The sequence below is a fragment of the Protopterus annectens genome, chromosome 9.part0 (genome assembly GCF_019279795.1).
Source record: "Protopterus annectens isolate FY-2018-M chromosome 9.part0, PAN1.0, whole genome shotgun sequence".
Classification (NCBI taxonomy): domain Eukaryota; kingdom Metazoa; phylum Chordata; order Ceratodontiformes; family Protopteridae; genus Protopterus; species Protopterus annectens.
Window position 1 is genome coordinate 986,114,995 of NC_056743.1, and position 17,563 is coordinate 986,132,557.

The 17,563-nt window shown below is 44.0% G+C and overlaps 1 protein-coding gene across 1 annotated transcript in view; it reads right to left on the reverse strand.

The window, feature by feature from the left end:
- ERBB3 (erb-b2 receptor tyrosine kinase 3) overlaps positions 1-17,563 on the reverse strand; it is a 708,562-nt gene that overhangs the window by 290,800 nt on the left and 400,199 nt on the right. Inside the window, exon 4 of the mRNA XM_044083747.1 lies at positions 17,348-17,467. Within this exon, the coding sequence (XP_043939682.1) occupies positions 17,348-17,467 (120 nt within the window). The remainder of the gene's footprint in view (positions 1-17,347; positions 17,468-17,563) is intronic.

Sequence of the window (17,563 nt, forward strand, 5' to 3'; positions counted from 1 at the left end):
TGCAAAATGCAATTACTGGTGCCAGGCATTTTGTGAAGACCGTGGGCGCAGTAGATAAGCCAAAGGGCAGTGCAGAGAATTGGTAATGCATTGAGCCAGCTATGAATCTGAGGTATCTTCTGCAAGATTGTCTGATTGGAACACGCAGGTATGCCTCTTTGAGGTACAAAGTAACTAGCCAAGCCTTCTTGCCCAGCATGGGTAGAAGTTGCTGCAGTGTCAACATTTTGAATTTTGGAACATCCAGGATAGGAAAGTATTTAGAATTGACAGGTCCAGTATTGGTCTCCAGGCTTTGTCCTTTCTGGGTACCAAGAAAAGTCTTGAGTAAAATCCTTGCCCTGTTCTTGCTGTGGTACTTTTTGAATTGCTCTGATATCCATGAGAGAGAAATTTGTTTTTGTGCCTCTGCCCATTGGTTTTGTGGCAGGTCTGGCATACCTTTTGACCTTGGTAGGGTGTGAAAGTGGAACCTGTAACCCTGAGAAACAATATTCAGTACCCATTTGTCCTGGGTGATGATGTGCCAATTTTGTGAAAAAGTGCTAGTTTTCCCCCCTAAGGGTGCTGTCAAAAGGTAAGTGCTTGGCTTTGGTAGAGGGAAGTCATTGGGACTGTTTCCTATAAGGTTGTGATTTGTCTTCTCCACCTTTGGGGGCTGAAGCACCCCATTGTTTAGGTCTGTATGAGCCTTGTGGCTGAGATCTGCCTCTTGGGCGTCTGTATCGGCCTCTTTGTGGCCTGTCTGACACTGGAAAGGACCAATTTTTAGAAGGCCAGTTCCTGCTAAATCTAGGTGGCTAAACCTGTAAGAAATCCTTTACTGTCTGCATTGATTTTGCTTTATCCTCCATTTTCTTAAACACCTCCTCAGCCTTAACACCAAACAAATTATCATGCTGTAATGGAGCATCCAATAATTTTGCTTTAACATTATCAGGTAAACTCTGTTCTTTTAACCAAGCATGCCTTCGAATGACAGAGCCTGTAAAGTACAGTTTTGTACCTACCATAAATGTAGATGTCCGATAGGAATGCATCTGCAGTCCTTACAAATGGGTTGTCCTGTCGTCAGGCAGCCCTTCGGTCGGCCGGATTCCAAAGTCTGGGTCTGGCCTCGGCTGGTGTCGCACTTCACCCGACGTCATAGCTGCAGTTATTCGGGTATAAAGGCATCAGCCGACGCCATTTTCCTCAGTGTTTCTTGCCCCAGATGCCAGGTGCCCTCTAGGAAGGCTAAATTTGGATAAATGCAAATGATTCCAAATAGTAGAAAGCAAACAAAAAATAGGCATGTATGTACATATATACAAACAAATACACCATAACAGATTCCCCCAGCTAGCTATAAGATGGGCAAATACCCTAGGAGTACCACAGAGGGGAAGGAGGGTGGGTAATCCTGACTGCAGATGCATTCCTATCGGACATCTACATTTATGGTAGGTACAAAACTGTACTATGTCCTTCAAGGATGCATCTGCAGTCCTTACAAATGGGTAGAATACCACAGCCAAACTGGGGGAGGAGGAGAAATAAAATTATGGTGTAGTTAAGATCCCTTGCAAAACAGCAGTGGCAAAACCTGCTCGGGATCTGGAGTATAAAGGTAAATTATAATGCTTGGCAAATGTATGCACGGAGCTCCAAGTAGCAGCCTCTAAAATGTCTTTGGTAGCCACTCCTCGTAGAAAAGCTGTGGTAGTGGCTGTAGCCCTTGTAGAGTGAGGCCTGATGTTTTCTGGAGTTTTCTTTCCATGGTAGGAGTAACAAAATCTAATGCAATTTCCTATCCACTTAGAGATTGTCTGTTTTGAAATTGCTTTTCCTTCCATTCCTGTTGCATATGCTACCAGTAGCTGGTCAGTTTTCCTATTGCCCTTGGTCCTGTCCAGGTAGTAGCATAATTGTCTATGCACATCCAAGGTATGCAACAGTCTTTCTCCCCTGTTCTGTGGGTTGGGGAAGAATGTAGGTAGGTGGATTGCCTGATTCAAAGATACTCTGGAGACCACCTTAGGCATAAAAGTAGGATTAGTTCTCATGGATACTCTATCTTGATGGAAGATCAGGAAGGGCTGTACTGCCATTAGTGCCTGTAGCTCAGATACCCTTCTTGCTGAAGTGATTGCCAACAGGAAAGCAGTTTTCCATGACAAGTATTGTAATTCTGCTGTTGCTGCTGGTTCGAAAGGAGGAAGTGTCAATTTTTCTAGCACAAAGTTCAAGTCCCATGATGGCAATGGTGGCTTCCTGGGCGGTTTTACGTTTTTAATTCCTCTCAGAAACTGCCTGAGCAGAGGATGTGAGAAGACTGGAGGATCCAAGTCGTATTCTGCTGAAATAGCTGATGCATGAATCTTGATGGAAGAATAGGACAGGCCTTTGTGGAAGAGCTTTGCCAAGTATTCCAGGATGTTGGCTATGTTTACCAGTGACACATTTTCTCCTTTTGCAGTACTCCAAATGAAATATCTTTTCCATTTTGCTGAATAATTTTTTTTTTCTTGTTGAGGGTCTGCGAGCCTCCAAGATAATGTCTTTAACCCTTTGGGATAAATTTGGGTTATTTGTTCTTATGCAATGTTCCAGGCAGTCAGCTGCAGTGTTTTCAGGTTTGGATGCAGGGTGTTGTAGTTGTTCTGTGTTAACAGCAGGGGAACAAGGGGTAGAGGCCATATTTGTTCCCGAGACATGCTCCTCAGTAATGGGTACCAATGTTGTCTTGGCCAGTCTGGAGCTATCAGAATGATCCTTGGGCGGTCCTCTTTGATCTTCAATAGCACCTTGTGCATCAAAGGAAGTGGTGGGAATGCATATGCTGTCAGTTTTTTCCAGCTGAAAGATAGGGAGTCCACCTTCCAAGCAAGTGGGTGGTACGTCCTTGTGCAGAATTTCTTTAATTGGTGATTGCGTGGGGATGCAAATAAGTCTGTTTGTGGGAGCCCCCATTTTCTTGTAATTGTTTTGAAGATGTCCGGATGCAGCATCCATTCGTGGGCATCCGTGGTAGTTCTGCTTAGTATGTCTGCTAGAATGTTTTCTTTTCCTGGTACAAAAATTGCTTGTAACTGAATGTTGTAGCTCAGAGCCACATTCCAGAGGCCCATTGCCATCCGGCATAGAGGGTACGAATGTGTGCCTCCCTGTTTGTTGATGTACCACATAACTGTGGTGTTGTCTGTCCTTATCAACAGATGACCTTGTCGAAGAAATGGTCTGAATGCCTGAATTGCCAGTTTTACTGCCAGCATTTCCTTTTGATTTATGTGTAAGTGCAGCTGGTCTTGAGTCCATAAACCTTGAATGCACTTGTCCAGCATATGAGCCCCCCAACCGAGGTCTGAGGCGTCCGTTGTGATGGTTTGGCTTGGTTGAGTGTTGTGGAAAGGCAATCCTTTTTTGATTGACAGGCCTGAGCCCACCATTGGAATTCTTGCTTCAGGCATGGAATTATTGGAATTTGGGTTTCTAGGCTGTGCTTGTGCTGAGACCATAAATTCCTTAGGTACCACTGTAACTTTCTCATATGTAGTCTGGCATGTGGAACCAATATTATGCAGGATGCCATGAAACCCAAGGCTTGCAGGACTTTTCTTGCTGTTAGATGATTCTGCTTTGTTAATGCCAAGAAGTAGAGAGGGAGTTGCTCCTGTTTTTCTACTGTTAGGAATGCCATTTGTTTCGTTGTGTCCAGCTCTGCACCCAAAAAGGTTATCCTTTGGGATGGCATCAGTCTTGACTTTTTTATATTGACTGTGGATCCCAGAGCTTGTAGCAGGTAAATGACCCTTTTCAAGTCTTCTGCTAGCTTGTTTTTGTTGTCCGCTTGTATCAGGCAGTCGTCCAGGTAAGGGTAGATTTGGATTCCCTGAAGCCTGCAATGAGCAATTACTGATGCCAGGCATTTCGTGAACACTCTGGGCGCAGTAGATAAGCCAAAGGGCAATGCTGAGAATTGATAATGCTCTGATCCTGCAAGAAATCTGAGGTATCTTCTGCAATTTGGTCGTATGGGGACGTGCAGGTATGCCTCCTTGAGATCTAGAGTTACCAGCCAAGACTCCTTGCCCAGCATGGGAAGAAGCTGCTGTAGGGTCAGCATTTTGAATTTTGGAACAATGAGGAATGTGTTTAAAGCGGACAGGTCGAGAATAGGTCTCCATTTGCTTTCTTTTCTTGGTACCAGGAAGAGCCTGGAGTAAAATCCCTGTCCTTGCTCCATAGATGGTACCTTTTCCACAGCTCTCATCCATAATAATTGAGTTATTTGTTTTAGAGCTTCTGCCTTTTGATTTGGAGGTAGGTTTGGCATTCCTCTCTTCCCTGGTAGAGTATGGAAGTGAAACCTGTAACCTTGGTCTATTGTCTGCAAAATCCACTTGTCTCTTGTGATGTAATGCCAGTTTACTGAAAATAAAGTTAGCTTTCCGCCCAAGGGTGCTTCTAGTTGTTCCCTGGTAGGCGGTGCTAGAGCCAAGTCACTGTGATTGTCCTGTAGCAGTGGTGGTGGCTGTGTCTGTGGCTGCACCTCGCTGGTTGTTACCCTGCCACTGGGGGCCCCTGTAGGCACCCCTGGATTGGCCTCTGCCTCTTGAACGCCTATTCCTGCCTCTCTGAGTTCTGGAGGAGTCTGGAAAGGACCAATTCTTGGAGGGCCAATTCCTGCTAAACCTTGGAGGTTGGACCTGTAAGAAATCTTTGACTGTTTGGACAGATTTTGCCTTCTCTTCCATCTTCTTTAGCACCTGTTGTGCAGGAGAGCCAAACAAATTGATCTTGTCCATGGGAGCATCTAGTAGTTTTGATTTGACATGGTCTGGTAAGGCCTGCTCTTTTAACCATGCATGCCTTCTGATAACTGTGCCAGTCATGGCTGATCTAAAGGAAGCCTCCAGTGCATCATAGCCGCATTTTAAGGAATGGTTACTGACTTGCTGAATGTTATGTACCATTTCCTGAACAGATTTTTTGTCTAATGGTTCATCCGAGGACAGTTTTTTGGTTTACTGGTCTAGCATAAATTCTTGATACTGGATAATGTGGAATTGACAGTTCAATGCTCTAGCTGAAAGAGTAGCAGAAGTGTAAACTTTTTTACCCCATCTCTAAGGACCTGGATTCCCTTTCAGAGGGGGTTTTTGGCAGAGGTAACTGCTACAGCCTTAGGGCCCTGGGAGATAGTCTCGGGATCTGCAAAGGGAGCCTTATACAAATGGTGATGCGTGTCCGGGACCCTGTAGTACCTATCGGGCTTAGCAGGGGCCGGAGGTAGAGAATCAGGAGCAGTACAAGCATCATTAAATGCATCATCTACAACAGAAAGTACTGGAGGTATGGCTAAAGGCCTATGTTGTGGTAAATGCAGAAAGGTTCTAAGCCTTTTTCTGGAGTCTGAAAAATCCTGGCCCTGCCACTGAAATTGTTCCCTCATAGCATGCAAGGTTTCCCCAAAGGAAAATTCCTCAGGCGGAGAGGCAGAAGGAATGGACTCTTCAGCATCAGAGTCTTCATAAGGGGAGAAAGGAGCCTCTGGAGGGTTTGTGTTATCTGAATCATCAGAGGAATCATCTGTTGAAACAGGCTCAGGGGGCTCTGCTCTAGGCCTCTTCTCTGGAGGTGGGTGAGAGGGCCTGTCAGGTTGAGGTTGGGATCCCCGGATTAAAGAAATGAGGTCCTCTGCTAAACTAAGCATTTGTGAACTAGAGCTAGGCCTGTGAGAGGGGATCTTAGCAGGCACAGTTTTAGTAGTTTTAGCTGCTTTGGCCCTGGCAAAGGCCTTAATGGACATGGATGCAGGAGGCCTAGCAGCTCCACGTGCAGGGGTAGAAATATCCAAGGGGATAGTGTCAGATAATTCCTGAGAAACTGTAAGAGCAGGAGTGATTTCAGAAGCCGATTCCACCAGGTTGGAAGAGGCCTCGCTAGGAGGTAAGTTTTCGGCTGAAGGAAGAACCGCTTGCTTGGTTTCAGCCGAAACCGAGACACTCGCGGTTGGCTTAACCGCGGTTTCGGCCGAAACCGCGGACCGCGAGTGTCGGTCCTTTTCCTTGCGCTTTTTAGATATTTGCATAGTCGGAGGATCCGACGGCATAATGTAAGCAAAATCGGAGCCGAAAAACTCCTCAGCAAATTCCGACCGACGTCTAAGCGTCCGTCGGTTAAAAGAAGCACAGGCTAGACAAGCTGCTACGTCGTGGTCTGGGCCTAAACAAGGTAAGCAGTAAGAGTGGAAATCTTTATGAGGTATTTGTTTCCCACAAGTTAAACAGTTATTCACTTTTTCTGACATCGGCTGTGGCAAGAAAGAGTCCCCAACGGGGTACTTAGCTTTTTAGAAGTCTTCGGTAGTAGTAGACGTATTCGGTAGTAGTAATCTCTGGTTCTGACCGACCGGCACTTGCGAACAGCTTCTGCTTCGGGCGCCACGCGGCAAGAAAGACTGAGGAAAATGGCGTCGGCTGATGCCTTTATACCCGAATAATTGCAGCTATGACGTCGGGTGAAGTGCGACACCAGCCGAGGCCAGACCCAGACTTTGGAATCCGGCCGACCGAAGGGCTGCCTGACGACAGGACAACCCATTTGTAAGGACTGCAGATGCATCCTTGAAGGACATCTGCAGCTCTGCAAGAAGCTTCTAATGAATCAAAACCACATTGCAGAGTATGCTTTCCCACTTGTTCAGCTGCATGCAATAAATCCTGCATTTCCTTATTGTCAGGACATTGTGAGCTTGTAAGCATTTTCTGTTTTAGCAAAGACATTAGGTATTGTAGATATTTAAGCATGTGAAACTGGCAGTTTAAAGCCATTACAGCTAAAGTAGCAGAAGTGTAAACTTTTCCCCCCATCTATCCAGTGCTCTAGAATCCCTATCAGAGGGAACAGGGTTTTTTGCAGTGGAAGCCTTGACCCCTTTGGGACCATGAGAAATTGTTTCTGGGTCAGCAGCAGGGTTTTTATAAAGAAATTTATGAGGGTCTGGGACCTTGTAGTACCTATCTGGCTTGACTGGTGCAGGGGGTAATGAATCAGGAGACAAACTGAATTCAGAAAAAACATCATCAACAATATCTAGTACAGGGGGAATGGCAAGGGGCCTGTGCTGAGGCAGTAAAAGAAAGTCTCTGAGCCTTTTCTTGGATTCTGAGTAATCCTGGCTCTCCCAATGGAAATGCTTCCTCATGGTGTGCAGGGTTTCCCCAAAAGAGTAATCCTCAGGAGGAGAGGCTGAAGGGATAGATTCTTCAGCATCAGAGTCCTCATAGGGAGGAAGAGAATATCCTTGTTCTGAAGAGGAATCAGAGGAAACAGAAACCTGGTCAGAGGAGTCATAGTCAGTGTCTTGCCTAGGCCTTTTACCAGGAGGGGGATGGGAACCCCTGATCAGAGTAATTAGGTCTTCGGCCATTTTAAGCATCTGTTTCTTTGGCATGGATGACTGTCCAGGAGAATGCTGTACTTGTTTCTTTGTCTTTAATGGTGTTTTAGACTTTGCCTTGGCTGCTGAAGTAGACTTGATAGTAAGCTGTGAAGGTCTGAAAACACCCTCAGAAGCCGATGCCTGCTCCGGACCCATCTGAGGGAACAGTCTCCGTAGGCCCAATACCTTGAGTTTCCAGAGGCCTAGTTGTCTCCACGTGGGAGTCGGAGGCGGCCTGTGGCTCTGAGGTAGCGGGTGTCAGGGGCTGCGAAAGCGCCTCACTGAGAACCGGCGAACCGGTGACTGGCCTAGAAGAGGCTTCATCGTCAGTTTTGGACCTCGGATGCCTGTCCTTTTCTTTGTCTTTGCGTTTTTTATAAATTCCGGTTGTCGGTTGTTCCAACGGCATTATGTAGTTAAACCTTCGGCCAAAGTAATGTAAAGCAAAATCAAGCCGACGCTTAATAGTGCGTTGGTTGAATCTAGCACAAAACCGACAACTAGCAACGTCGTGGTCAGGGCCTAGGCAAGGAATGCAGTAACAGTGAAAATTCTTATGAGGTATTTGCTTCCCACAAGAAATACAATTGTTAACTTTTACTGACATCGGTCTAGAGCAAGAAAAAGTTTCCCCAACGGGTTACTTAGCTTTATTGAAGACTTCGGTTCTGAAATTCGATTTTGAAAATCTCAGGAGTCGGCCGACCGGCACTTGCGAACTGCTTTTGCTTCGGGCACCGCGCGGCAAGAAAGACGGAAGAAAATGGCGTCAGCTGCAACTTATATAACCCTGGCGGACTGACGTCAGGGAAGAGGCGACAGCAACTGATGCCGGACCAGGACTTTGGAATTCAGGCCAACTGAGGGTAGCCTGCCAGCACGATAACCCAAGTGTAATGACTGCAACAGTGAAACACGATGAACATCATACTTTATACAAGTTAGTAATAAGACACAAAAAGGTGTGCATTAAATGGGTTTAATGCATGGCTTCAGGGGTGTGTTGTGGCAACAGGCCAAGGACTGAGTACATCCAAACCCACTAGCAATACACTAGAACTTTCTAATGCAGTTGGAGTACCTTACCATTCCTACAAAATGGGCAAAGGTGACTGCGGCTAAATTCATTTCTAGCTGTAAAACAAAGTTCCACTGCACAGCTAACAGTCACTCACACTGTATTCATAATAGTCTACCATTCAGAACAGAAGAAATTTAATATTGCTTATAACACTTGCTGGGAGCACAGATTATGCCTAAAGTTATTCCCAGATGGCCAGGTTTGATACCAGTGGTGAACACCAGGCCAGGAAGGAATTAATCCTGCATAACTCCCAAGTTTGGCAGGTACTGTAGCTACTACAGTGTATCATTCATAATGTTAGTATTATTAAATTTATCTTTGCTAGCATGTATGAAAGCACAAAACATGTGATGAGAATGTTCTTGAATACATATCATGCACACTTAGTGTAGGCTTTATTGAATTTGGCCCATAGTGAATAAAACATGATCATTGTACAATATGAAAAAGTGATGCAATGCAGAAAATATACAGTAATGAAGAACAGTTTAAAACTATTTACAGTACGTACAGTATGTATAACAACGACCGCCACCAGTACTGTTAGCCAACAGGGTGCTGGCGGAAATTGGACTACTGTTGGCCGAAGAAGAAGAGGAGGGGGAAGGCATGCCCGAAGGCAGGAAGAGAGGAGGAAGGTTAGGAGTGTAGTACTGAGGGTAGGAACTTTGAATGTTGGCAGTATAACTGGTACAGGGAGAGAGATAGCTGATAAGACGGAGAGAAGGAAGGTTGATATATTGTGCGTGCAAGAGACCAGATGGAAGGGAAGTAAGGCCAAGTGTACAGGAAGCAGGTTCAAATTGTTCTATCATGGTGTGGATGGCAGAAGAAATGGGGTAGGGGTTATCCTAACAGAACAGTATGCCAAGAGTGTTTTGGAGGTGAAGAGAGTGTCTGATAGAGTGATGTTTATGAAGCTTGAAATTGATGGTGTAATGATGACTGTTGTTAGTACATATGCTCCACAAGTTGGGTGTGCGATGGATGAGAAAGAAAAATTTTGGAGTGAGTTGGATGAAGTGGTGGTGAGTGTACCCAAGGGTGAGAGACTAGTGATTGGAGCGGACTTCAATGGCCATGTTGGTGAAGTGAACAGAGGGGATGAGGAAGTGATGGGTAGGTATGGTGCTAAGGAGAGAAATGCAGAAGGTCAGATGATTGTGGATTTTGCGAAAAGGATGGACATGGCTGTGGTGAATACGTATTTTAAGAAGAGGGAGGAGCATAGGGTGATGTACAAGAGTGGAGGAAGATGCACACAGGTGGATTATATCCTATGTAGGAGGGCCAGTCTGAAGAAGATTGGAGACTGTAAAGTGGTAACTGGGATAAGTGTAGTTAAGCAGCATAGAATGGTGGTCTGCAGGATGATATTGGTGATCAAGAAGCGGAGGAGGAGTGTGAAAGCAGTGCCAAGGATTAAATGGTGGAAGTTAAAAAAGGGTGACTGTGAGGTGGAGTTCAGGGAAGAGTTAAGACAGGCACTGGGTGGCAATGAAGTTACCAAATAGCTGGGTAACTACAGCAGAGCTAGTAAGGGAGACTGCTAGGAAGGTGCTTGGTGTGACATCTGGACAGAGGAAGGAGGACAAGGAGACATGGTGGTGGAATGAGGAAGTACAGGAGGGTATACAGAGGAAGAGGCTGGCGAAGAAGAAGTGGGATTGTCAAAGAGATGAAGAAAGTAGACATGAGTATAAGGAGATGAGGCACATGGCAAAGAGAGAGGTGGCGAAGGCTAAGGATAAGGCATATAGAGAGTTGTATGAGAGATTGGACACTAAAGAGGGAGAAAAGGATGTGTACCGATTGGCTAGACAGAGGGACAGAGCTGGGAAAGATGTGCAGCAGGTAAGGGTGATAAAAGACAGTGAGGAAAACGTACTCACAAGTGAGAAGAGTGTGTTGAGTAGATGGAAAGAGTACTTTGAAGGGCTGATGAATGGAGAATGAGAGAGAGAGAAGGTTGGATGATGTGGGGATAGTGAATCAGGAAGTGAAGCAGATTAGCAAGGAGGAAGTAAGGACAGCTATGAAGAGGATGAAGAATGGAAAGGCTGTTGGCCCAGATGACATACCAGTGGAAGCATGGAGGTGCTTAGGAGAAATGGCAGTGGAATTTTTAACCAGATTGTTTAATGAAATTTTGGAAAGTCAGAGGATGCCCGAGGAGTGGAGAAAAAGTGTTTTGGCACCTATCTTTAAGAATAAGGGTGATGTGCAGAGCTGCAGTAACTACAGAGGGATAAAATTGATCAGTCACAGCTTGAAGTTATGGGAAAGAGTAGTGGAAGCTAGGTTAAGAAGGGAGGTGATGATTAGTGATCAGCAGTATTGTTTCATGCCAGGAAAGAGCACTACAGATGCAATATTTGTTCTGAGAGTGTTGTTGGAGAAATACAGAGAAGGTCAGAAGGAGTTGCATTGTGTTTCTGTGGACTTAGAGAAAGCATATGACAGGGTGCCTAGAGAGGAGTCGTGGTATTGTATGAGGAAGTCGGGAGTGGCAGAGAAGTATGTAAGAGTGGTACAGGATATGTACAAGGGTAGTGTGACATTGGTGAGGACTGCGGTGGGAGTGACAGATGCGTTTAAGGTGGAGGTGGGATTACATCAAAGATCAGCTCTGAGCCCTTTCTTATTTGCAGTGGTGATGGACAGGTTGACAGATGAGATTAGACAGGAGGCCCCGTGGACTATGATGTTTGCAGATGACATTGTGATATGTAGTGAGAGTAGGGACCAGGTTGAGGAGACCCTGGAGAGGTGGAGATATGCTTTAGAGAGGAGAGGAATGAATGTCAGCAGGGCTAAAACAGAATATATGTGTGTAAATGAGAGGGAGGGTGGAGGAATGGTGAGGATGCAGGGAGTAGAGTTGGTAAAGGTGGATGAGTTTAAGTACTTGGGATCAAAAGTTCAGAGTAATGGTGAGTGTGGAAGAGAGGTGAAGAAGAGAGTACAGGCAGGGTGGAATGGGTGGAGAAGAGTGTCAGGAGTGATTTGTGACAGACGGGTACCAATAAGAGTGAAAGGGAAGGTCTACAAGAGGGAAGTGAGACCAGCGATGTTATATGGGTTGGAGACGGTAGCATTGTCGAAAAGGAAGGAGTCAGAGCTGGATGTGGCAGACTTAAAGATGTTAAGATTTGCACTGGGTGTGACTAGGATGGACAGGATTAGGAATCAGTATATTAGAGGGTCAGCTCAGGTTGGACAGTTTGGAGACAAAGCAAGAGAGGCGAGATTGCGTTGGTTTGGACATGTGCTGAGATGGGATGCTGGGTATATTGGGAAAAGGATGCTAAGGATGGAGCTGCCAGGTAAGAGGAAAAGAGGAAGGCCTAAGATGAGGTTTATGGATGTGGTGAGAGAGGACATGCAGGCGGTTGGTGTGAAAGAGCATGATGCAGAGGACAGGAAGAAATGGAAACAGATGATCCGCTGTGGCGACCCCTAACGGGAACAGCCGAAAGAAGATGATGAGAGTGTGTATAAAGTGGTAAAACAAGAAGGCAGCCTGTTGTTTAAAAGAAGATATTAAGCTAGTTAGTAGGATTAGGATGCAGAACCTAGTTAGTTTTTGTCAATAAAAGTTAAAAAGTGGAATTCAAGAGGCACTTCCAGGTTAATCCCTGTCAATGAAGCATGTGTACTTGGGACTGATTTGTAGATGATGGAGTTTAACACATCTAAGAACAATGCAAACATTTTATTTAAAAATTTTTTTTTTTGGGGGGGGGGGTTACTTTTGCAGTGTTAAATTGTTAAACATGTAGCATCACATGTGTTGCATATTCCATCAAACTAAATTTAGTAGAAATTACGAAAGTGTTAGAAAATACTGTTGTATTCCTTATTTTTTCACAGCATTAGTGCACTCTGGAGCAATATCTCCATATAAGAAGTTTCAGGCTTCAAGCCAAGTTTTGTAGTGGAAGACTGCATGCTGGGTTTCTTTCCCTGAATGCAGGAATTTTGAGTCAGGAAATACCATAGCTGAACATAATAACATCCAAGATTACATGTTTTTCATTGTAATTTGCAATGCAGAATTAGGAGGAGTAAGAAAACTACGTGTTCTTACCTTGTTTGAAAATTCATGCCTGAGTGTTTACCTGAGTTTGACTGGCAGCATGGGTACATCGGAGGGGGTGGGGGGGCTAATGAAAAGCTCTGCCTGCTCATCTCTCTTTGGGCACTTGTGTCCAGGCACATGTTCAGTGCTAGAATCCCGGGAGGCAACTTGGAGCACACTGAAGGTGTCAGTATGGGAAGAGATGCGGCCTATAAGTGTGTTGTATTTGCAGGCACAGATCTACCTCACTGGAGAACCCTCCCTCAGACACTATGTGCATAAGTACTAGGGACTGCAGGGTGGAATATAAAATCTATTCTCCTATTGCATTTCTAATGGCTCATACTCCTGACTTATTAGAATTTTGACTCAAGAGTACATGCAATATAGGATTTTTAAACAGGAGGACAAATGGTTTCATGGAGCAACTGGGAGGGATGGAGGTCAATGGTCAGTGAGGGAGCCTGACAAAAAAAAATTAACTAGGGAACACTGAATTTGGGATTAGGTGTGAAGTTAATGCACTCTCAGTCTGACAGTAGACTCTGACTGTCTGCAGGTGGCAGTGTTAATCACCGTACTATAACCTTTTGTTCACATTGCAATTAAACACGGACATTTAAAAGTGTTTTTGAGATAAAGTACCTAACAGTGTTTGAAACTTGCCTAAGCCACTGCACAGATAAAACAAAGCATTTGCCAGGTATCACAATTTCTTTAATGGCAATAAAAGCTTCACAGAATAAAATCATTTGGGCCTTCAGCGGGAACTATGCACCATTCCCTCACATAAAAACATATGTTTTTGTGTTATGTTGAAATTGAGCTGTTGCTCACTTCTTGTTTCAACACTTTTGTATGAGAAATAAAAATAGTTTTATATGGAATTACAACACTGTAAAAGCATGATAGTCTACCCAGAAATATGCCTGATGTCTGATCTTGTTTTTTTTTCTATATGGAATTAACATTTAACGTCTCCTTCCCTCTTTCTCTCTCTGTTTCTTTCTCCTTCTCTTTAACTGTTTACAGTCACTGTGAGAATGAATGTTGGAAATCTCTGCATTTATTGTTAATGTACATTGTGTGTGTGTGTGTGTGTGTGTGTGTGTGTGTGTGTGTGTGTGTGTGTGTGTGTGTGTGTGTGTGTGTGTGTGTGTGTGTGTGTGTGTGTGTGTGTGCATGTGTGCATATCCTTATATGCAGCACCACAGGCTCTGCATTTGGAGAAAACTCAGCACCGTGGGGAAAGATCTGTGTAACTATAACGGACTGCTTTGCAATTTTTTTTAAAACCTGTATAAATCTTCAGGATATTCAACATCTATCTGATCTAAAACTGAAAGGAAAATCATGTGTCTCAGTCTTTTTTATTTAAGAAAAAAATGCATGACATTTGTTCTGATTTTACAGTATTCATTTTTCACTAATATTTGAGACACCAGTCTGCTGTATTTTTTCCCTTGATTCTGCAATGCATTTCCTTAAACAGCATTGAATAAGCCCTGAATAAATGCAAAAATTCAGGGTTGGTAGTGGGAACTAAACAAAGGCTGACTAAATTTTCATTTATGGATGTAATTATCAACTCAAACGCATGAAGTTTCATCTAGATAGACTTTATTTTTGTATTTTAAACTTAGTGATGACACTAACTGTATATCTGGCAACATATTCTAAATGAAATAACTATCTGAAATGACATTAAATCTAAAAATAAGACAGGAAAAATGAAATACATAAGTTGAACCTAAAATATGGGCAGCAGCGTGACCTATCACTTAGTGATGTTTCCTCACAGCTCTTAGATCTTCAGTTTAATTCTTGGTTGGGGGGGGGTTCTGTGTGGAATGTGCATGGCTTTCCTATGTCCATGTGAGTTCTTTCATGTCAACAATGTGTTAAAGGTGAACTGGTGATCTCTAAATTGCCTCTAGCTATGCGCACACACGTGTATGTGTGTGTGTGTGCACGCACGCGCGTGCGTGTGTGTGTGTGTGTGTGTGTGTGTGCATGTGCAGATGCAGTCTGTAATGGGGGCACCTCATTATGGATGTTTCTATGCCTTGCACCCACTAAGCAAATGGATAAACTTTGGCATCCCAAAACACTGCACGGGATTAAGTGGTAATCAGACAAGAAAAGAACAAAGTCAAAAGTGGTTCAGTGTTACAAGGATATAGAATGCTAAGTGAGTGTACGAGTGATGTCACCATGCGAATAAAGGTTTCAGTATGGTGGTTCAGGGATTCCTACCTCACAGTCCCATTGTCTGAACTGCAGTTCTGATCTCTGGTCACTGTCTGTGTGGAGATCACCTGGTCTCCTCATGCCTGTGTGGACTTTGTCTCAGCACTCCAGTTTCATCTCATTCCACTAAAATCTGCTGATTGATTGGCTACTCTATACTGGGCGGCCGCGGTGGTGCAGCGGTTAGCGTTGCTGCCTCACAGCAAGAGGTTCTCCGGTTCGAACCTTGGCTAGGGTGCCTTCTGTGCGGAGTCTGCATGTCATCCCTGTGGTCGCGTGGGTTTCCTCCGGGTGCTCCGGTTTCCTCCCACATCCCAAAGACATGCTGTAGGTGGATTGGACACTCTAAATTGGCCCTAGGTGTGAATGTGTGTGTGTTTGCGCCTTCTGTGGAAGGTTGGGTGCCGGGCTGGCAACTCAACACCATAAAACTCCACTGCCAATCATGACTGGACAGGTGTTCTGCTGTGGCGACCCCTAACCGGGAAAAGCCGAAAGAAGAAGATTGGCTACTCTATACTGTCCATGTACTGCATGTTACGTTTACCACTGCCTTTGTAGCCTATGTCATGGCTTAAGAGCATCCACAAAGAACCAGTTCACTTACTCAGTTAACAAAGAAACAGAAGTACAAAAGAAAATATTAAACATTACTTAAGAGGTGAGTGTAGACAGAAGAAAAAAATGGTCAGAACATTTGGATCTCTGGTTGGCATTAACAAGATTTCGTTTAGGTAAGTGCCATTTAAGTTACTGGCAGTTTCTGATAGGTCATTGCTTTTTTCTTGCTGTGGCTTGCTTATCCTGTCAAACATACTCTTTATTACTACTACATGTTCTACCTGATTGATCAGTAACACTTGCATCAGAATCAGTCCCAATCAGTTTAAGTCTCAGCACTGAGCAGTATTACAACTCTACAGCATATTTTCACCCAGAGAATTGTTGTGTCTTTCAGCTTTTCCCAGTTAGGGGTTGCCACAGCAGAACTCCGGTCCGCTAATGATTGGCAGTAGATTTTTACGTGCCGAGTTGCCGGCCCTGACGCACAACCTTCAACGAAGGTACGCCCATTCAGCATGTCTCCACACAGAAGACTCTCTAGCTGAGAATCGAACAGGACAACATCTTACTGTGAGGCGACAACGCTACCGCAGCATTTCACCCAGAGAGTGTGGTAATTATTTCCTTAGTTGTACTTCTTCCAGAGCAAACTGCTTCATTAAATAATTCCTGTTTCTTTTAATTTTTGTTTTCAAAAAGTCCTCTTTATTGATCTTTCAAGCAACATTTTAAAAACATGTATGCAAAATATCAGGGTAGGACTTATTTGTTTCCAGTTCTGCTGGTTAGTAGTTCTCCAGTACTTACTTCTGACCTCTGGCAGACAGAAAGTTGCCTAAAATTTAACATGTTTTGTCACCTGTGAGGAATTATTATTGTTTTGTTTTACACTGTTATGTATTTTATTTTACATGCATTTTCTGCTGTTCAGACAGCACATTTCTCTCTCTCTCTCTCTCTCACACACACACACACACACACACACACACACACACACACACACACACACACACACACACACACTGGTAACCTATGTATCTCTTCTTAACTTAACATATCCTTGTCAGACAGGGTCTGTGAGGAGCTGCCTGGGTTTCCTTCTTCCCCCTTTTTTCCTGCAAACCTAATTTTTTACAGTTTTCCTCTCAGGTTTATACAGAGTTGCACACCTGCCGAGATTTATAATTTTTCTTTTGTTGTGAAAGTATGTGTCACTGCAATGCCTATATGATTATTTCAATTATTACTTTATTTCATGGATCCACATCATTTACCAGGCTTACACTGATACAAGCTTGAGTCCGTGTATTCTGAGTCTTTGTGTACTCCAGCACATGCAACACGAACTTGTATTGACAAACTTCTGTCATGCAAGCCTGGGTGAAATATGGAGACATAGTGGAACCCAGTCAGCATGTCTGCCTTATGTAACAAGGAGGACTGTAACGTGGTCAAACAATGAGGCCAATGTTTCCTATTCTTATCCTCACCTGAATGGTAGGGTTACAAAAGAAACTGCAAGTCCTCCATTTCTAGAATAAGGGGTCCCTTGAAAAGCTAACTCATCTCAAGCTTGTGTTGTTACCAGTTATTTCTTTAGTTCCAGATTCCTGGTAACACAAGTAGTAACTTTAGAGATGGGCTAACTAGTTGTGTCCTAGTTCTCATACTTGCCATACAAGCCCAAAATAACAACCCTTTCCATCCCCCAATATACTTTGTTCTAGCTTGGAATATATCAGGCTCATCCCAGGGTGGAACCAGCTGGGTAAGTAACAAGCCAGAACTTTGCAGATTAAAAGGAAAAGGATGAACACAGCAAAGACCCAGGGATCCTAACATAAATACTGGGTTCTTACTAGAGGGATTCATGTTGGGAGTTAGTAGATTAAGAAGTAAACAGTCCAGAGTTTTTAAGCCAGAGACTGCGTTTGCTACTTACAGTTCTTCCCATTATCTTTTTCCAAGACCTCAGCACTTGGATCTCTTAGGATGTCTGTCCAATCGATCTTGAGGCAGAGATATTCATTAAGTTCTATATACACACCACCTACCAGGATTTCTGCAAAATAAACCAAATGTTTTTTACCATCTGTACAGTGGAATATACATATAGTCAAGATAAACGAAGGAACAGGCATTAGACATGAATTACGTT